At 43.3% G+C, this 22,206-nt stretch overlaps 1 protein-coding gene across 2 annotated transcripts in view; it reads right to left on the bottom strand.

The window, feature by feature from the left end:
• Positions 1-22,206, bottom strand: part of RALGAPA2 (Ral GTPase activating protein catalytic subunit alpha 2) — a 270,511-nt gene that overhangs the window by 112,835 nt on the left and 135,470 nt on the right. For both annotated transcript variants that reach the window (XM_065921331.1, XM_065921330.1), the window contains exons 24-26: positions 10,888-11,016; positions 5,210-5,338; positions 4,110-4,168 (exon numbers count right to left, since the gene is read on the bottom strand). In XM_065921331.1, the coding sequence (XP_065777403.1) occupies positions 4,110-4,168; positions 5,210-5,338; positions 10,888-11,016 (317 nt within the window). The remainder of the gene's footprint in view (positions 1-4,109; positions 4,169-5,209; positions 5,339-10,887; positions 11,017-22,206) is intronic.

Raw genomic sequence — 22,206 nt, forward strand, 5'->3', positions numbered from 1 at the left:
TTGCTAAGAGCAGAGACCTCTCATTTCTAGAAACACTTGCATTTCTCTGTAACTATTAGCCTTGCACCATGGAGAACACAGTGACCCGTAAAATGGTTTTACAACCTAAGCGACTCTCACCTGCCTTGAGTTCTAAGCCACACTCATTTTTAACGGCTCTTTCTGATCTTTTCTTGCTTTGAGATCCATCATTTAACATCCCCATTTAGCATCTTCCTATTCTTTTACACTCACGGTGACTCCTCATGTTCTCTGTATCCTGAGGATGTCCTTTGTGATTATGAAGTTTTGTCTACTAAGACTTTTTTAAGCTAATGGCAGTATCATCTTACTCACAATCTGTATTCCTATACACTCTCTTAATGCTGTTTGCTGTCATGCCATCTCATCCCACTCCAATTTATATAATGAAACTCCTTACTATTTTTCTTAACTTTTCTGAATTATTATCACCCACAATTACAACTATATTCTCTCTTAATTCTCCTCTGTTTATTTGAAATCTTGCTCATATTTTAGTCTGCTTCCTTCTCTATACTAATATGGCTTTAATTTCACTGCTTAACTCCTTTCACACACAACGAAGAAAGACTGGAGATGGTAAGAGTGAATGTCGACATTTTAGGAATCAGTGAACTAAAATGGGCTGGAATGGGTGAATTTAACTCAGATGACCATTGTATCTACTACTGTGGGCAAGAATACCTTAGAAGAAATGGAGTAACCATCATAGTCAACAAAAGAGTCTGAAATGCAGTGCTTGGATGTAATCTCAAAAACGACAGAATGATTTCTGTCCATTTCCAAGGTAAACCATTCAACATCACAGTGATACAAGTCTAGGCCCCGACCAGTAATGCTGAAGAAGCTGAAGTTGAATAGTTCTACGAAGACCTACAAGATCTTCTAGAACTAACACCCCAAAAAAATGTCCTTTTCATTATAGGGGACTACAATGCAAAAGTAGTAAGTCAAGAAACACCTTGAGTAACAGGCAAATTTGGCCTTGGAGTACAAAATGAAGCAGGGCAAAGGCTAACAGTTTAGGCAAGAGAACGCACTGATCATAGCAAACACCCTTTTCCAACAACACAAGAAGACTCTACACATGGACATCACCAGATGGCCAACACCAAAATCAGATTGATTATATTCTTTGCAGCCAAAGATGGAGAAGCTCTATGCAGTCAGCAAAAACAAGACTGGGAGCAGACTATGGCTCAGATCATGAACTCCTTATTGCCAAATTTAGACTTAAATTGAAGAAAGTAGAGAAAACCATTAGACCATTCAGGTTTGACCTAAATCAAATCCCTTATGATTATACAGTGGAAGTGAGAAATAGATTGAAGGGATGAGATCTGATAGAGTGCCTGAAGAACTATGGACGGAGGTTCATGACATTGTACAGGAGGAAGTGATCAAGACCATCCCCAAGAAAAAGAAATGCAAAAAGGCAAAATGGTTGTCTGAGGAGGCCTTACAAATAGCTGAGAAAAGAAGAGAAGCAAAAGGCAAAGGAGAAAAGGAAAGATATACCCATTTGAATGCAGAGTTCCAGAGAATAGTAAGGAGAGATAAGAAAGCCTTCGTCAGGGATCAATAGAAAGAAATAGAGGAAAACAATAAAATGTGAAAGACTAGAGATCTCTTCAAGAAAATTAGAGATACCAAGGAAATCTTTCATGCAAAGATGGGCACAATGAAGGACAGAAATGATATGGACCTAACAGAAGCAGAAGATATTAAGAAGAGGAGGCAAGAATACACAGAAGAATGATACAAAAAAGATCTTCATGACACAGATAACCATGATGGTCACCTAGAACCAGACATCCTGGAATGCGAAGTCAAGAGGGCCTTAGGAAGCTTCACTATGAACAAAGCTAGTGGAGGTGATGGAATTCCAGTTGAGCTATTTCAAATCCTAAAAGGTGATGCTGTGAAAGTGCTGCACTCAATATGTCAGCAAATTTGGAAAACTGAGCAGTGGCCACAGGACTGGAAAAGGTCAGTTTTCATTTCAAATCCAAAGAAAAGCAATGGCAAAGAATGTTTAAACTACTGCACAATTGTACTCATCTCATATGCTAGCAAATCAATGCTCAAAATTCTCCAAGCCAGACTTCAACAGTATAAGAACCGTGAACTTCCAGATGTTCAAGCTGGGTTTAGAAAAGGCAGAGGAACCAGAGATCAAATTGTCAGCATCCGTCAGATCATCGAAAAAGCAAGAGAGTTACAGAAAAACATCTACTTCTGCTTTATTGACTCTACCAAAACCTTTGACTGTGTGAATCACAACAAACTGTGGAAAATTCTTCAAGAGATGGGAATACCAGACCACCTGACCTGCCTCCTGAGAAATCTGTATGCAGGTCAGGAAGCAACAATTAGAATCAGACATGGAACAACAGACTGGTTCCAAATGGGGAAAGGAATATGTCAAGGCTGTATATTATCATCCTGCTCATTTAACTTACATGCAGAGTAGATGAATTGAAATGCCGGGCTGGATGAAGCACAAGCTGGAATTAAGATTGCTGGGAGAAATATCAATAACTTCAGATACGCAGATGACAATACCCTCATGGCAGAAAGCGAAGAAGAATAAAGAGCCTCTTGATGAAAGTCAAAGAGGAGAGTGAAAAAGTTGGCTTAAAGCTCAACATTCAGAAAATGAAGATCATAGCATCCAGTCCCATCACTTCATGGGAGATAGATGGGGAAACAATGGCAACAATGAGAGACTTTATTTTGGGGGGCCCCAAAATCACTGCAGATGGTGACTGTAGCCATGAAATTAAAAGACGCCTGCTCCTTGGAAGCCAAGCTATGACCAACCTAGACAGCATGTTAAGAAGCAGAGACACTACTTTGCCAACAAAGGTCTGTCTAGTCAAGACTATGGTTTTTCCAGTGGTCATGTATGGATGTGAGAGTTGGACTATAAAGAAAGCTGAGTGCTGAAGAATTGATGCTTTTGAACTGTGGTGTTGGAGAAGACTCTTGAGTGTCCCTTGGACTGCAAGAAGATCCAGCCAGTCAATCCTAAAGGAAATCAGTCCTGAATATTCATTGGAAAGACTGACACTGAAGCTAAGGCTCCAATACTTTGGCCACCTGACGTGAAGAACTGACTCATTGGAAAAGACCCTGATGCTGGGAAAGATTGAAGGCAGGAGGAGAAGGGGACGATAGAAGATGAGATGGTTGGATGGCATTACCAACTCGATGGACATGAGTTTGAGTAAGCTCTGGGAGTTGGTGATGGACAGGGAAGCCTGGCGTGCTGTAGTCCATGGGGTTGCAAAGAGCAGGACACGACTGAACAACTGAACTGAATTGAAGAAAGACTGACCATATTATTCACATTTCTCTTCCACAGTTAGCTTGACAAAAATTTGCCTTTCTATACTAAAGGAAAAGAGGGAAAGATGGTATTGTCAAGACTTGCTGAAGGTTTGAATGTAGCAGGTAAAGGAGAAATCAAGGATTTTCCCAAGCTTCTGGGCAGATGATAGTGAGATGAAGCCTGAGACAGTGAGGCTGTGGTGAAGACAGCAGACTCAAGGCTTTAGTTATGGTTGTGTTCAGTTTAGATGTGTTGGGACATTCAAGTTGAAGTTCAAGCAGGCAGTTTCATATATAAACCTGAATATATAAGGGGCAAGGAGGAGGAGCCAGGAAAATAAATTCAGCATCATTGGCAAGCAGATGGTGAATGATGTTGGTGAGTGACGTCGCTGAACGTCTCCTGGGGTACAAAACCACTGCCGAGTAAGAATCACTACCCTATACATACATTGTTTTTATAAGCTTTGGTTTATCTTTCTGTTTTCTTCCATGTTAAAAATATCAGGGAATACACCCACATATTCACAATCTTGCTTTTTACTACACAGCAGGTGGCATAATCTTCTGTACTTTACACTTTTCACTTAATAATGGCACCTCTTAAAAAAAGTAATAAATGATTCCCCCCACATAATTCATACTGCACTTCTTAGTCTAAAAGTAAAGTGAAAAGACAGTATTTTTTAACACTGAGCGCACGTGACTGTGTATCTTAAAATTCCGAACGCGTTCACCTTTCATGTAACATTTACCTTGCACACTCACTTGGTTCCTCTGTGGCATTCTTCAGTAAAATACTTATGAGGTAGTGCTAAAAACACAAAATGAAGGAAAATAAAAACCTTGCTTAGTAGTTGACCTCCCACATGTTCTGTCCGGGTTTTACGGCAGTCTGGGGCCACTGAAGGACTGAGGGGGCAGAGTCCCCAGACAGGGAAACCTGGGGAAGGACACAGGGGGCCTGGGGAAGCAGCATGGTGGTCTCAGAAGCCCACTAGACAAGAGCGTCTCTGTGTGCGTGACGAAAACCGAGCAGAGCAAATGATTCTTCCTGGGCTTCCCCAGGGGCTCAGTGGTGAAGATTCTGCCTGCAGTGCAAGAGATCCAGGTTCGATCCCTGGGTCGGGAAGATCCCCTGGAGAAGGACATGGCAACCCACTCCAGTATTCGTGCCTGGAGAATCCCATGGACAGAGGGGCCCGGCAGGCTGTAGTCCAAGGGGTTGCAAAAAGTTGGACATGGCTAAAGTGACTGAGCATGCACACATGCATAGGGGAAAAAATCTCAGTTTTCTTTTTACCTGGATTATATACTGTCTGTACACGGAATTACATATTATTCATGTATACTATAGATACACAAATTGATTGATATTTGAAAACCATCTCTGATTGCCCCAAAGTCAGCTGAGGAAAAAATCAGTTTTATCCTCCAAGGAATAATTTAGAGCTTCAAATATTAGTAGTATTTAATCAGGCCAATAATGGGATTGAATATTTCAATTATTTCTTATAAATTCATTTGATGCACAAATGCAGCCTAATTAAACTAATAAAATTATTACAAAGAATGGTTCATTACAAAATTATGATACACAGGGATGATAAACAGATCTAAGAAAAAAATACCCACAGAACCTAATCATCAGTTACAACTGCAGCACACTCTGCATCTAGCTCATTTAATCCCATAAAACTAGTGTTCTTAAAAAAAACTACTGATACATCTAAACAACTGAGCAAAACTTTCAGGGATAAACAGCACAGAGCTTAATAATCGAAGAGGGAACCACAGAACCACATAGCTCGAGTGAGAAGATGCTAACCGGAGATTCTGTCATGGCATCACGTACCTTGACATCTTCTGCTCCCGTGGCGACTTCAGCAACTTCAGGCACTGGCTGCCGAAGGGGAATCTCGCGGTAGGTGTTCGGAAAGCAGACCAGAGACCCGAGAATGGTGAGGGCTTCCGAACGAGGTGCCTGCACACAGGAACGGGGAATGAGACACACACTGGCTTTTTTGTTAGAAACGCTGGATAAGTGACAACATGTTTTACTTTTTCTTGACTTTGAGACAGCTCTGCTGGGGCAATGGTCTCAGGGATGAAGTCACTCTACGTTTACTGTTTTACTGCATGTTTTAAATGCAAAGATTTTAAATGACTAACAGCAAAATGTTCAGATTTGCTAAAGTCGGTCAGGGAGCTCACCATTTCTTGTTACACAACCTACACAAGGCAAGACCCACCAGTCACCATCCAGGCCTGGTCTCACCTGACCCCTCACAGCAGGGGATGTGGCCAACAGCTCCCATGCACCAGAGAGCCTTTCCATCACTCAGACACCTTAGTGGGTTGCAGAGGGGGCCTGACAGTCCCTGTGATCGGACCCTTCGCTTCTCAGGATCTGCACTCCGGGTGCTGAGCCCAGTTCTCAGCCGTCTCCCTTCCTAGACCTACAGTCACTTCTCCAGGACATCCAGACCTGAGGCTTTAAATGCCTCCTCCACGTGGGTGACTCTCCACCACCAACTCTCAGCCCAGAGTCTGCATCTACTACTGTAGCTACTCTGTAGCTTCCTTCCTGAGTCCACATCTGGAGACCCGACGACGTGTCCGTCATCTCTGCTCGGGGTCCAGAAGGCATCTCACCCCAACAGGCTTGCCCTCGCCATGGGGTCCTGTGACTGCGTGATGCCACCTGCCTCCAGTACTGCCTTCTCCTCTGCTGCTCTTACTTTTCTCTATTTTCATGTTAAGAAAATTTCTAAATGTAAAAGTGGAGAAAATGTGATACCCATGGACCCAACACCTAGACTCAAAATGTTACCACTCTTCCCTCATTTCTTTTTCATTTCAATATTTAAAATTCATTTAAAACTTTCTACTTTGGGGACTTCCTAGCAGTCCAGTGGTTAAGAATCTGCCTTCCACATAGAAGGAACATACCTCAACATAATAAAAGCCAAAATTATGATAAATCCAAAGCAAACATCATCCTCAATGGTTAAAAACTGAAAGCATTTCCCCTAAAGTCAGGAACAAGACAAGGGTGCCTACTCTCCCCACCACTATTCAACACAGTTTTGGAATTTTTAGCCACAGCAATCAGAGAAGAAAAAGAAATAAAAGGAATCCAGATGGAAAAGAAGAAGTAAAACTCTCACTGTTTGCATATGACATGATCCTTTACATAGAAAACCCTAAAGACACCACCAGAAAATTACTAAAGCTAATCAACGAACATAGTAAAGTTACAGGATATAAAATTAATACACAGACATCCCTTGCATTCCTATATACTAACAATGAGAAAACAGAAAGAGAAATTAAGGAAACAATCCCATGCACCATTGCAATGAAAAGAATAAAATACTTAGGAATAAATTTACCTAAAGAAACAAAAGACCTATATATAGAAAACTATAAAACACTGGTGAAAGAAATCAAAGATGACACAAATAGATGGGAAAATATACCATGCTCATGCATCAGAAGAATTCAATATAGTGAAAATGAGTATACTACCCAAAGCAATCTATAGATTCAATGCAATCCCTATCAAGCTACCAACAGTATTTTTCATAGAACTAGAACAAATAATTTCACAGTTTGTATGGAAATACAAAAAACCTTGAATAGCCAAAATAATCTTGAGAAAGACGAATGGAACTGGAGGAATCAATCTGCCTGACCTCAGACTATACTACAAAGCTACGGTCATCAAGACAGTATGGTACTGACACAAAGACAAAAATATGGATCAATGGAAGAAAATAGAAAGCCCAGAGATAAATCCACGCATCCATGGACACCTTATCTTTGACAAAGGAGGCAAAAATATACAATGGAGAAAAGATAATCTCTTTGACAAGTGGTGCTGGAAAAACTGGTCAACCACTTGTAAAAGAATAAGACTAGAACACTTTCTAACACCATACACAAAAATAAACTCAAAATGGATTAGAGATCTAAATGTAAGACCAGAAACTATAAAACTCCTAGAGGAAAACATAGGAAGAACGCTCTCTGACATAAATCAGAGCAAGATCCTCTATGACCCACCTCTCAGAGTAATGGAAATAAAAGCAAAAATAAACAAATGGGACTTAATTAAATTTAAAAACTTTGGTACAATGAAGGAAACTATAAGCAAGGTGAAAAGAAAGTCTTCAGAATGGGAGAAAATAATAGCAAATGAAGCAACTGACAATTAACCTCAAAAATATACAAGCAGCTCATGCAGCTCAAAACCAGAAAAATAAAAACCCAATCAAAAAAAATGGGCCAAAGAACGAAACAGACATTTCTCCACAGAAGACATACAGATGGCTAACAAACACATGAAAAGATGCTCAACATCACTCATTATCAGAGAAATGCAAATCAAAACCTCAATGAGGTACCATTACACGCCAGTCAGGATGGCTGCTATCCAAAAGTCTACAAGCAATAAATGCTGGAGAGGGTGTGGAGAAAAGGGAACCTTCTTACACTGTTGGTGGGAATGCAAACTAGTACAGCCACTATGGAGAACAGTGTGAAGATTCCTTCAAAAACTGGAAATAGAAGTGCCATATGACCCAGCAATCCCACTCCTGGGCATACACACTGAGGAAACCAGATCTGAAAGAGACACGTGCACCCCAATGTTCATCGCAGCACTGTTTATAATAGCCAGGACATGGAAGCAACCTAGATACCCATCAGCAGACAAATGGATAAGAAAGTTGTGGTACATATACACAATGGAATATTACTCAGCTATTAAGGAGAACGCATTTGAGTCAGTTCTAATTAGGTGGATGAAACTGGAACCTATTATGCATAGTGAAGTAAGTCAGAAAGAAAAAAAACAATACAGTATATCAACGCATATATACGAAATTTAGAAAGATGGTAACGACGACCCTACATTCGGGACAGCAAAAGAGACACAGATGTAAAGGACAGACTTTTGGACTCTGTAGGAGAAGGCGAGGGTGGGATGATTTGAGAGAATAGCATTGAAACAAGTATATTACCATATGTGAAACAGATGACCAGTCCAAGTTCGATGCATGAAACAGGGCACTCAAAGTCAGTACACTGGGACAACCCAGAGGGATGGGATAGGGAGGGGGGTTCGAGACCAGGGGACGCATGTACACCCATGGCTGACTCATGTCAGTGTATGGCAAAAATCACCACAATGCTGTAAAGTAATTAGCCTCCATTGAAATAAATTAATTAATTTAAAAAAAAAAAAAAAAAAAGAATCTGCGTTCCAAATCAGGGGGCATAGGTTTGATCCCTGGTCAGGGAGCTAAGACCCCATATGCCTTGTGGCCAAAAACACCAAAACAGAAGCAATATTGTAACAAATTCAATAAAAGCTTAAAAAATGGCCCATATTAAAAATTAAAAAAACAAACTTTAAAAAAGTTTCTACTTTCAATAAAGCAAATTCAAGACACTGTGTCATTCTACCTCTGTGCTCTCCAGAGGGAACAGCTGACTTGTGTTAACTCAAAATTTTGACTGAGCAGCTGTGGCCCCATCCAAACACCTCTCACTGGTTCCCTTATGATTTTAAACCTCAAGTTTAAACTAAGATTGTGGTGGTGGTGGTTTAGCTGCTAAGTTATGTCCAACTCTTTGCTATCCCATGGACTATAGCCCACCAGGCTCCTCTGTCCATGAGATTTTCCAGGCAAGAATACTGGAGTGGGGTGCCATTTCCTTCTTCAGGGCACCTTCCCAAGCCAGGGATCGAACCTGTGTCTCCTGAATTGCAGGAGGTTTCTGGCACTGCATGTGGATTCTTTACCGACAGAGTCATCATCTTACCTAAGTGTTACTAATAAGCTGCAGTGATTCAAAGCAATTTGAAGAGGTACTGTCTCTTTATGCAGTGTAACTCTTACATTCAAATTCTCATATTTTCTCTCTTTCTCTTTAAAAAATGTGTTGGAAGGCTACTTTAATAACTCATCTAGCCAAAAGATAAATTTTCACTGAGAATGACCACCATGCATGAAATTATCACTAGAAAGGGCACCTGTATTTTCACAGGAATCTCTCAGAGCAAGTAAATAAAATTTCAATAATGTATGATTTTCCTCCCTCTCTGCTCTTTTTCCAATGCTTTTTTTCCCCAAAAGTTTTTCAATTTTTTTCCAAAGATTTTTCAATGCTGATTTGAATGATTAAAAGTAAATTAGGAGATTATTCGCGAATGATTATCCTATAATCTTTTTCAGAAGTAAGTATGAAAAGTTGTCATAATCTTTACCAAAAAAAGTTAAATTCAACAATTTCCTTACATCTTTCCACTCATCCTTCCTTTTTGCTCTCATCTCTCTTCCCTCCCCTTTGCTTTTTAATTTATCGCTATAAGAAAAATTGCATGAAAGTGCCAGCGTGAAATACCAGTGATACAAAGTATTAAGAAACAATTTAATTTAAAATCCAGGGCTGGAGTTTGAATTTGCCCTGAGAAAAAGAAATAGAGAATGAAAAGTAACAATGTGTCAAAAAAAACTTAGGTAGCTGGATACTCACATTGATTTTAACAGTTCATGACAAACACTAAAACTAATTTATTTACACCATTTGAATTGAAGTCCTGTCCAACTCTGCAACCCCATGGACTGTAGTCTAGAGGGCTCCTCCATCCATTGGATTTTCCAGGCAAGGGTACTGGAGCAGGTTGTCATTTCCTTCTCCAGGGGATCTTCCTGATCTAGGGATCGAACTCAGGTCTCCCACATTGCAAGCAGACACTTTACCATCTGAGCCACCAGGAAAGCCATTTGAAGAGGGGAAAAATGGATCTGGACAGGTAACAGTCATACAGAACACAGATGTGTACAGAGTACAGATGTGAAAGCCTTTCAACTAAAACAGATAATAGTGTTCACTCAAAGGCATTAATACCTTGCCCTAATAATAACAGTATTAGGAGGTAAACATTGAGGTTATAAATAAATTCTTTTTGTAGCCCTTAATGCTCATTTAGTCCACTAGCTTCTAATTTTTTAGTATAGGAATTCTGCCCGAGTTTTAAGCCATATGAATAAAAAGATACATATCAATTTTTCGGTTCAAGATTTTAAAGTTCTAAGTTTATATTTTAAGAAAATATTTTCTATTAGACTTACAATAAGACTTAATAACAGAAAAAAGCTTCATTGAGGATGTACACTTAAGATTTTCCCTTAACCACAGACATCCATGTCTGTGCCACCACTTACTGAAAAATGCTAATGAGATTCTAGGAGGCGAGTCCTGCTTCTCACCGTGCAAATGTGCTGAGATATTAGTGAGGATATGATTTCTCACACTCTGGCCTTTTGATGAAACGCCTTTCCACTACCAGCGTGTCATCTTATCCTACAATTTCACACATCAGCTGCCAGGGCATCTACCCGAGAGCCCGGTTTCACGTTGCACTAATGAGTCAACACCTGTTAGGAGTGGAGAAATCTGAACCTTGTTAGCCACTGGGAAGCCTCCTGGGAGCCGGGTGTTGAGCATTGTCACACTCACCGCCAGCGTGTCTGCACTGAGGACCCTGCCAGCGGCCGTGATGAAGTCCCCCACCAGCATGGAGAAACCAGGCAAACCCAGGGAGAAGAAGCGGGGCGGGCAGTGCCTTATGATGGTGTTTAGGATATCCTAGAAGGAAAGAGAAGAAAACACCACTGTAACTTTCAAGACCACAATTCCAAAGTCATCAGTTCATCTGCACATATGACTGGACTGTTTCAGTTGTGTCTGACCCTTTACAACACTATGGACTGTAGCCCGCCAGGCTCCTCTGTCCATGGCATTTTTCCGGCAAGAACACTGGAGTGGGTGTTCCTCCAGGGGATCTCCCTGACCCAGGGATCGAATCCATGTCTCCTGTGACTTCTGCATTGCAGGTGGAGTCTTTATGGCTGAGCCACCAGGGAAGCCTGATACGTAAGGCTACTGTGTGATTATCTAAGAGAACACAGACTCATGGAACTTTTCAGTGAAAAAGGTTCTAGGAGAGGAATTAGTCCAGGGCTACTGTATTCATTTTACAGGTAAGAGAATGGAGATGCTAAACCGTTCATAGGGTGACTTGTCTAAGATCTAAATCATGGCATTGGGACCAGATGCTTTTGCCTTTTTCATGCAGAGGCGAGTTCCCTGGACGAGCTACAGGAGTGTTTGTGTGTGTTGTGTGTTAGTTGCTCAGTCGTGTCTGACTCTATGCGATCCCATGGACTGTAGCCCACCAGTCCTCTCTGTCCACGGGGTTCACCAGGCAAGAATACTAGAGTAGATTGCCATGCCCTCCTCCAGGGGATCTTCCTGACCCAGGGATTGAATGGGGGTCTCCTGCATTGCAGGCAGACTCGTTACCATTTGAGGAATGTGGAAGTAGATAAATACATGAAACCTGCAATCAGCTGCCAATTCTCAACTTCTTTAGTTCATGAAAGTCAAAGCATACTGTTCTATGACAAACTCCTCAAGTCGGCAGAGATGGAAACTTCACTCCTTGGGTGACTGCAAGAGTGAAACAGTGGGAGTGGAGGGGGTATGGGGTCCCGCTGGGATGGATCACATGGTAGGCAATGCTCTGGGTAGAAGTGGATGGTGAGGCAGCTGTGCCCGGTGCAGCAAGTAGATGATCTCCCACAGACACCAGGCCTCTCACTGGTGGGTGGCCAGCTGGCCCCTGCCCGCCAGCTCTGTTCTGAGACTGACACCCCATTCCAGCCCATGGCAGACCGCCGGTCCCCTCCTGGACGGCATTCCTGCCATCCATGGCTGGGCCACATCTCTGAAGCCATCTGTGTGAGTGTTTATGTGCAAAGAGGATTAGTAAGAAAACCACAACTGTTTTCATGCTGTTCTAGGCCAAGTGCATTCATCAAATGTACTGAAGTGCTACAGGTATGTGACTTGCAGTTACATAACCTAGAATTAGTCCCCAAAAGTAGGAGTAAGAAGAAAAACACACCAAGAAACGTCCCCCAAACCATCTTCAAATTTCAGGGTGGCTAGTTGAAAATCCTTAAGATAATCCCGATTTAACTTGATTAAATTAGAGTAAAGGAGCAGCAATGTGCTACATCCTAACAGGTTAAGTCCTTTATAATAAAAATAACCTCAGTGAAAAACTTGTAATGGTAAAAGAAAATTTCCCTGTGTTCATAAAACATTTTTCTATGGTTTTTTCCTACACAGTCAGCTCACTCAGTGTCTACAAATCATTGTTTATGTCCTTTAAAAATGACTGTGCAGTGCCTACTCTATTAAAACTCTTATATGGCAAATTACTTCACAACTACTAATGCAAGGTTTTAGCATTTCAGCAGACGTTTTCCTATACTGAAAAACAGAGAGATCAAACAGATAAATAAGCAGATAAAACGGAGGAAGGAAGGAGGAAAGGAAAGAAAAACCCGAACCACGCTTCTCCCGGGTTAATGTTTAAACCTGCTGTAATCACGTCCTTTGATACGTTTCAGTGTCCACATCAGCCAAGGCAAACATTCTAGGAGCTGAGCAGATGGACACTGCAGTTTAGAAAGTGTGTGGTCAACTCTCGCTCCAGGAGCAGAACAAAAGATTCACCTTTTTCGTAATGAAGCCTCTGATTAATGCCCTGGGCTCCTCACCACACACCTGTAATTACTCACAGAGGTACACTCTGCACTGGGCCTCGTCGAGGGGTATCAGGCATCAACGTCTCGGGCAGCAGATGGAAGCACTCTTCTGTTGACATCTGCTGCCACGAAAGGATTCGTGCAAACCTGGCTTGCAAGGTAGCAGAATGCCATGCATGGGAAGATTAATAATGCAAACAACCATGATGTTAACTTGGTTAAGTTTGCCTTCATTCCATCTGTTGAGAGGAGGAACTCAGCCTTGATCTCAGTGGATTTTTAACATCTTTAGCACATACTTAAATCACAGATTTTTTTTTTTTAAACCACTGGAATTGAGAGGTTTAATTTTTAAAAAAGGGTTTTCTCGGATGAGTTTATGGGAATTAGGAACAAAATCCTTTAACAAGCTAAAGCCAGAATTTATACATGAAATCCATTTTCACTTCACAAGTTTCAGGCGTGTCAGGGCAACGAGCTGCAAATGGGGCATTCCAAAAACTAAGCTGCCACCAGTACTGAAGACGGCAGAGGTGCGGGCAGCAAGATCAAGTCCCAGGCTCCCCACCCCCTGGACTGCAGCCAGGCTCTTCAACGGAACCTGTTTCTATGGGCGAGAAGATTGGAAAGAGAGGGCAAGATGACAGATGGCTGGCCTGGCCTGCCCGCCACCCACGGAAGGCGGCCCCCAGGAGAAGCGGAGCCGCCAGATACAGCAGTGCTGGGCCGGGGTTAACATGGGGGTTAAAGGGGGGGACTGTGCGGCCAGTTGGCCAAGTTAGGGCCATATGCTGGCTTATTCCGCTTACCCACACTGAAATGGAACAGCCTGAAGACTGCATCTTAGTGACGACATTCTGCAATCAGGAATAACTGGGATGCTAGAAGGACAGCAGCTGCACCTTCCCAGAAAGAGTGGGGTCTAACCAGGGCTTTGGCCATCTCCGGGAGGAGCCCTCTCTCACCTTCCTCTCCACACACCCCGAGCACAGTGATGTTGTTGCGGCCTTTGCAAAGATGGAAATCCCGAGACTGAAACTTTCCAGTCAGTCAGCAGGCCTTCACAGAGACCAGACAGGACAATGCTTCTCAAACACCAATTATACACATACAACCCTCATGTTTTTTTGTCATATTCAAGTCAAAGAGAACACCATGTCATTTTTTAAAAAGGAACTCACTTTTTTTTCCTCATGTAAATAAGAATGTTCTGGAAAGCCAGTATTCTGTGTCATGCATGTGTGTGTCTGCATGCTCAGTTGCTCTGTTCTATCTGACTCTTTAAGACCCCATGGAGCCCACCAGCCTCCTCTGTCCACGGGATTTCCCAGGCCAAAATAGTGCAGTGGGTTGCCATTTCCTACTCCAAGGTATCTACCTGACCCAGGAATCAAACCTGCGTCTCCTGCAACTCCTGCACTGGCAGGCAGATTCTTTACCACTGCGCCACCCATGGGAAGCCCCAGCTTATGTCATAAATAGGAAATAACCCTTAAATCAGTACAATTTTAGTGAACCAAGGATACTGAATTTTTGCCAAAGGTTTCAGTCGGATGCAGACTCTCCCTGTTAAAAGTGTGGTTTGCATCCTGGGCGGAGAGAGAATTCTGTCCCTGATCCAGCTCCTCACCCAACTCCTGACTGGGAGTTACAGAGCTGGCAGAGCCAGGGCAACGGCTCCTAGGGTGCGACTCAGGGCTATTCCGTGCCTCCTCCTTTGTGGGATATGGCCCTGTTCTGCAGTCAGACTCTGGCAGCGTAGAAAGAGTCCCAGGTCTGGGGTCAAGGCCCCCTGCACAGGGTCGTGGACAGATCACATCGTGCTGAGAACGTCTGGTTTCTCTTCCAAGCACGGGCTGATTTCCCCTGGACTTAAATGTGTCAGGAAAGATGTGAACACACGCCTTTGTAAACTGGAAAGGGTCACACAGAAGTGGAATAAAAACATAAGGGAAGGACCATGAAGGATTTTTTATTTTCTGTAGTTTATTCTGTAGAATTCAGTGAACTACTATTTTGCTGATGCTCAGAAAGAGCTTTTTAAAACATTTCAAAGGTGGCTCCCAAAGCCTCTTAGGTTACATTCTCCCAGAAGTTAAAAAAAAAAATACAAATTAATACTCTTAAATAATATCCTTAGCAAAGTGTTACAGCAACTAGCCAAAGTGTATATAATTCACAGGGCAAATGATGAAATAAAAATGAGAAAAGCTCTTTTTTAGATTTGCTAGAGCCCACTCTTCTAAGGAGCTCTAGAGTCTCCCCCAATCAAGTGAGTCTGATAGCAAAAATTAGTTTCTTTTCCTCATTTTTAAACGGACTGAAAATAATAAGCAAAACAACAAGCTGAATCAAAAATGGACTCTAAAATAGGAATGAAGTTTATTCTTGAAAACTGACCAGCATGAAACTGTTTCACATGCTTTTGTTCAAAGGAAAGCAAATTCAATCTGCAAAAAGCTGTAGGAGGAGGAACGGACCTTCAAACTAGTATTTTCCCCTCGTTTTTGGTTAAAAGTCCACACACATGCTATACTGAGTATGAAAACTAGATTGTAAGATGATGATTATGGATGTACGGCTTATCCACAGATTCAGGTTTATGGGAAAGGAACTGGTAGGAGCATCTGTCTCTTATCGCTGATCTTACAAAAAATCAGGTAATTCAAACAGAGGCGTGTTGCTTCCTCCCCTCCAAAGCACAGTTCTATAAACACGAACCACATTCAGCCTAGTAAATGAATCGCTTTAATTGAATGCTATGTACACAGCAACTGGAAAAACCATAAGTGATAAGAAAAACATATGGTGATAGCAACAGAAATTGGTTTATTCATTTTGCATAGTGCTGTTTCTTTAGTTCTCTTATAATTGACCTTTAGAACGATAAATGTGTAAAATAATTTTGTTTATTATGGCTCCAAACCTTCCAACAATTACACAAAATGAAAATTTAAAAGGAAGGATTCATTCTGGAAGCATTTCCATTGTTTACATAATTGCACAGCTATAATTTAGTGCTCGTGTTGTTATGGAAAATAAAAAAGGGCCATTACAGGCCATTTCAATTCAAAATATTGCACAGTGGTGTCAAAAAATGGGGGGAAAACGTTCACTGTAAAGCAGTTTAAAATGGATTAACCCTGTAAACAGAAACATTTCAATATAGCATTCGATGAAATACAAGTGTTCAAGAAGCAGCCATCCTTCACACGGAATTAGAAATGTTGCAACTGTACTTTCACACCAATTACATATATATTATTCACTTAATATTTGCTCACGGCCCAGCAGATGATGGTGGTAACACAATAGCCGGCCATCTGTCTCCCTGCTTCCTCGGCGGCCTCGCGCCCGCTCCTCGGAGCAAACAGATCCGGTTATTCCCCCGAAAGTCACTCAGACCTTCCAGGAGGCCAAACGGAATTGTTCAGAAATAGAATCCATGTATGCGAAGTCACTGGAGTCCTCCTTTCACATCTGAGAGAAAATGCTAAACCACTGAATGATTTCCTCACTAGTTTTCAGAAGACACCTTTTCTCTACAATAGTCTATGGGAAGTTCTTCTGTTTGGGAGGATGTGGACTGTTGGGATCCAGTTATCCCATTAATCTGGTTAACAGATCCCATTCGTGGAATTACTAATTAGCAGAAGAAGTGAATGCAGAGGGTTACTTGGAACACTACCCCTGGACATAATCTAACCTTTCTTTAACAATTAAAGAGGCAGGCACAATCCTGAAGTGCCTCGACAACAAATTTCTAAGTATCAGTGATCGCCTTATCGGCGAGGCTGATATGCTGAGTGACAGAAAAGTCTTGGCTTCCGGAAGGACAGATCTGAAGAGCACCCCCAGAGTTTAGTCCCAAGGTCCCTCGCTACTGCTGTGGAGTCCCTACTCCTCTAGCTTACCTGCCCTCTTCTACACACCACAAACTGTGACCTGGCCCCGCCAGGCTCTACAGCGGTTCAGGAAGGGCTTTTGCTGATAAAAAGGCTTTATGACTCTGGCCTGTAAGTCGATTTATGTTGATGTATGGCAAAAACCATCACAATATTGTAAAGTAATTATTCTCCAATTAAAATAAATTCATTAATCTAAAAAAAAAAAAGAAGGAAAGAAAAGCATAACAGGGACTTCTGTTGGCCCAGTGGCTAAGACTCTGAGTTCCCAATGCAGGGGTCCGGTCCCCGGTAGGGGAACTAGATCCCACATGCCTCAACTAAGACCCAGCGCAGTCAAATAAATGAATAAAAATACATACTAAGAAAAAGAAAGTTATAACAGATCATGTCATAAGCACTGCCCTTACAGAAAGTCACTGGAAATAAACACAGAGGACAAAGCTTAAAAATTACTTTCAGGATCTGGGCCAAGGAATACGCAGTATAAGCAATTCGTTCTCTGCTCAAAAGGCCAAGTGTGGTGTAATCTGTTTGGCGGAAAGGCAGAGATTTTTATGCGTGCTGGACAAATGTGACTTCTCCGGGGGTAACTATGTTACCAAGGCCAGGAGAAATATGACAGGACAGAGTAATTGGGTTCTGCCGCTGGAGAAACAAAATCACCTCCTACTTCTCACCTTGAAAAGTGCTTCAGAGAAGACACAGCAAAGGAGAGAGTCACAAACACAAAACAAACTTCTAAGGGTCACAGCATTGCTGCTTGAACCATATGCGTAGGACCAGGGACAGAATTAGAAGGCAGATGGCAGAGAAAGCCACTGCAAACCACAAGCCCTACAGGAGAGCCTTGGATTTTTTTTTTTTTTTTTTTATGATTGCTTAACAATGAATCCCTCATCTGAGAAGAAAAACTCAGCTCGCCTTTAAACTGATGAAGACGGGCTGATTGCTCCAGGAAAAGGGAGACTGATTGGTTAACTGATTTTAAGAAACACTATATGAATTCTGATACTGGAGCTGACAACGTCACCAGCCTGCCTTACCTGCCTCTTTTTCTTTTTGTTGTCTATAAAAGCGTTGGATGTAATTTACCTAGAATAAAAATTCACGCTTTGGAGAGTTACAACTCAGTGGTTTTTAGTATATTCATGGAGTCGTGCACTGTCACCACTAACTTGGGAGGCTGAAGAAGGGAGGCTGCAAACCCACCAGAAAGTCCTGGCACATTTACGATTCCAGAAGATGAGGGACGCTGCTGAGAGTCACAGAGAGAAGGGACTTGCCAGCTGCCCCCACCCCCGCCCCCCGGCCCTGGAGATGCCTCAGTCTGCCCCTGTAAGGACCATCTTAGCTGTGACCCTGATAAGCCTCAAATCCACAACATGACAGTTTGCACAACAGGCTGGCCTAATGAGGGTGATGCAGGTGCTTCTGAGCAGTGATTAACCCCTCGCGACGAGACTTTAGCAAGCGAGGGCTTCAAGGAGCTGCTGCTGGTAAATGACGAGGTGGGGGATTGGGGGGAGGGGAGCACAGAGGCTGTGTCGGGCTTCCCTGGTGGCTCAGATAGTAAAGAATCCGCTTGCAATGCGGCAGACCTGGGTTTGATCCCTGGGTCAGGAAGCTCCCCTAGAGGAGGGCATGACAACCCACCCCAGTATTCTTGCCTGGAGGGTTCCATGGACAGAGGAGTCTGGTGGGCTAGAGTCTATGCAGTTGCAAAGAGTCGGACATGACTAAGGCAACTTTCACTTTCACTTGGAGGCTACACCAGACTCGCGTGCGCAGGCTGAGCATTCAGCTCACTGGTCACGGACACCTCGTTCTGGAAGAGGACTGCCCCGGATAGTCAGATCTGTGCACAAAGGCATCTTCTGTGCATCCCTAGAATATACCAGGGCCTGGGGGGTGGGGTGGGGGTCGGAGGATGCTTAACTTTGCTTTCTCTGCGGCTACCACCTGCTCATTGCAGAAGAGGCCAAACTGAGTCGTCTCTCCACGCTCTCCTCGACCCTGTCCTTAATAGCTTTGACGGTGTTCTGCAGCAGAAGCAGGGGTCACTGCCTCACTGAGCACAGGCTGGTCAGAAACACACTAATGGCACCTAATCATGTGAGAACCTACAGCATCATCAAGGTAGGAGTTATTCCCATGAGTGGACCACGTTGTTTAGTTGCTCAGTCATGTCTCTTTTGCGACCCCACAGACTGTAGCCCACTGGACTCCTCTGTCTATGGGATTTCGTAGGCAGGAATCCTGGAGTGGGTTGCCATTTCCTTCTCCAGGGGATATTCCCAACTCAGGGATGGAAACTGTATCTCCTGCATTGGCAGGCAGATCTTCTTTACTGCCTGAAGATACCAGGGAAGCCCCAGGGAGTGAACCACGCACATGTATGTAGGTATTAGACAGGCAGCCACACTGTTTCCAGGTTCCCTGTTTGTCCTGTCTCAGGAATACCTCAGCTAGAAATAGACGCTCCTCATAACAGTGAATCAGTCCAACCAGTCCATCCTAAAGGAAATTAGTCCTGAATATTCACTGGAAGGGCTGATGTTGAAGCTGAAACTCCAATGCTTTGGCCACTTGATGAAAAGAACTGACTCACTTGAAAAGACCCTGATGCTGGGAAAGATTGGAGGCAGGAGGAGAAGGGGACAACAGAGGATGAGATGGTTAGATGGCATCACTGACTCAATGGACATGAGTTTGGGTAAGCTCTTGGAGTTGTTGATGGACAGGGAGGCCTTGCGTGCTGCAGTCCATGGGGTCGCAAAGAGTCAGACACAGCTGAGTGACTGAACTGAACATAATACTGAAAAGAAATTCTTAGAGAAAACCATAAGCTGAACACACTCAGGTGCCGCCCAAGGCCATGGTCAATATGCAGGGCAGGTATAACTGTCCACAACAGTTCCTCACCCTCACACAAAGACCCAGATTAGGCTCCAACACACATGCCTGTTCTCTCAGAAAGAAGTACCAAAATCCACGGTGGGGAAGATTCACTGAGTCTGTGTGACAGGGTATTTAGTATTCCTTGGGACCACAAAACCTTAGAGAAGGAAGATCTGAAAGGTCATCATTCGACCTTTCCATTTTATACACAGTGAGTAAGAGGTCAATCAAGGCCAGAAAGAGACCAAGGTGTGGACACAAACTCGAGCATCAGAAGAGAAACTGTGACCTCAGGGTCAATGAGGACCCCCTGGACATCCGGGAGCAGAGAGCCTCGAACGCACGGCACCACGCTGAGGGCAACACTTTCAAGAGCAAAGTATTCTCTCACCTCATTCACTCTGCTTAAGAATGCAAATATATTTTTAAAGCTATACTTTCCAGTGAAGTCAACAAGTGGCTGCCATGGCTTAAAAATGTGCTTTCGGAATATATACACTAGATACGCAGCCCTGATGCCCATGGAGGTGCGATCACAGGGGAAACCTCCTCTAAGCAATGACCTCCAAGGGGAGGGGGCAGCTCTGTACAGTTGAGAGAGAGGCCCAGATCATCGGGACCCACTGTGGATTAGCCAGCCCTCCACAGGGACCCAGGGAAGGAAGCAACAGTTGACACATAGGCTTTGGGTCTTCACAGAAGCACCATCTTGCACACACTCACCCAAGACTCGAGTTAAAAAAAAAAAAGAGGTATTTTATTTTAACGTCTTATTACTAAAAGGTTCTCTTTTGCTAACATCTCTCAAGCCCACAAATACCTACCAAAGGATATTTTTCCACAGAAGAACAAAAGAGAACTGTTGTTTATTGTTTCTTTATGAAACAATGTTCTCTCTGAACTATGTTCCAGTAAATAGCATTAATAACTGAACAATCTGCAATTACCACCCTGCCACTTATTGTTATGCGTTAAAAAGAAATCAACACACAAAAAGAGATTAATCCCCACAAGGAGAGCACTTCCTTCCAGAAACAAAACTTCCATTTACAATGCTCTTCTTGACATTGTTTCCTTGTATCCAAGGTCGATCCTGATGGACCATAACTCACAATCATGATTTTAAAATATCTTATATTAAAAAAAAAAAAATCCCTCCCTTCCAAATGTAGTTGAAGCAGCCTCCTCGCCCAAGTAACTGTTTAGTACTTGAAATGGGAGAAGCCATCTCATTTCTTCTCTGCCTAAAGGAAACATGTGAATTTTCTCAAGAATCTTCATCGAGTTCTAAATGTTTAAAGAGGAACTTGTAAGTCAATAGGCGATATTCTGGTCACAGGGAATCCTTTCTACTATCTGGCACTGGGGTTTCATTGTGCTCACCTTTCCAGCGCCCCCAAGACAGCCGCTAGAACCCTACTTCATGGGACAAGAACCTCAAGCCAGACGAGCCTGTGTGGTCATAGATGCAAGGAAACAGAGATCCACATGCAAGGTCAGGGCTCAAGCCCCACAGTGGATGCCCCTTTCCTTAGGGTGCCTGGGTGGTGGGCAGGCCACGTGGCCCAGGACAGATACCCTAGAGTGTGAGAGGCTGCAAATCCCAAATGGGTCACCATGCCTGGTGTGAACCGGACACCGGTGTGAACTGGACACTGGTGTGAACCGCACACTGGGCTGGGGAGTCCCCCGGCCTGATCTCTCACCAGACAGGGCTCTGGACCTCTGAAGAAAGCCACCATCTGTGCCCATGGGCTGACCTGCCACCACAAAGGCTGTGCTCTGCTCACCGTCCCCCTGTTGGCTCCCCCAGTGACCTGCATGGGAGAACAGAGCCCCCCTGAGCCCCTCCCTGCTGCACTCACACCTACAGCTGCATCCTCTCATCCAGATTGGGCTCCAGACAAAATACATCTCGGATGTTTTTCATGTTGATTCTGAATCAATCAGTTCACTTCATGTGTTACTTCAATTGATTGTTGTTTTTTTTTTAATTTATTGGCTGTGCTGGGTCTTTGTGACTGTGTGGGCTACTCTCTAGTTGTGGTACATGGGCTTCTCACTGTGATGGCTTCTCTTATTGCAGAGCGTGGGCTCTAGGTGTACAGGCTTCAATACTTGGGGCTCCCGGACTCTGGAGCACAGGTTCAGGAGCTGTGGCACACTGGCGTAGTTGCTCTGAGGCAGGTGGGATCTTCCTGGACCAGGGATTACACCTGTGTCTTCTATGTTGGGAGGCAGATTCTTTACCACTGAGCCACCAGGGAAGCCCTTATTTTACAAGCTGAACCATAGGAACTGTACCTCCCTCCTCTTTTTTGGAAAAACAGTCCCATGTTGGCAATTTCCATACAGTTCACCTAAAACACCTGCCTCCCCTGCTTCAGTCTCCATGGTTAACCCTTCACATGTTT

The sequence above is a fragment of the Muntiacus reevesi genome, chromosome 2 (assembly GCF_963930625.1).
Source record: "Muntiacus reevesi chromosome 2, mMunRee1.1, whole genome shotgun sequence".
In the NCBI taxonomy this organism is placed as follows: domain Eukaryota; kingdom Metazoa; phylum Chordata; class Mammalia; order Artiodactyla; family Cervidae; genus Muntiacus; species Muntiacus reevesi.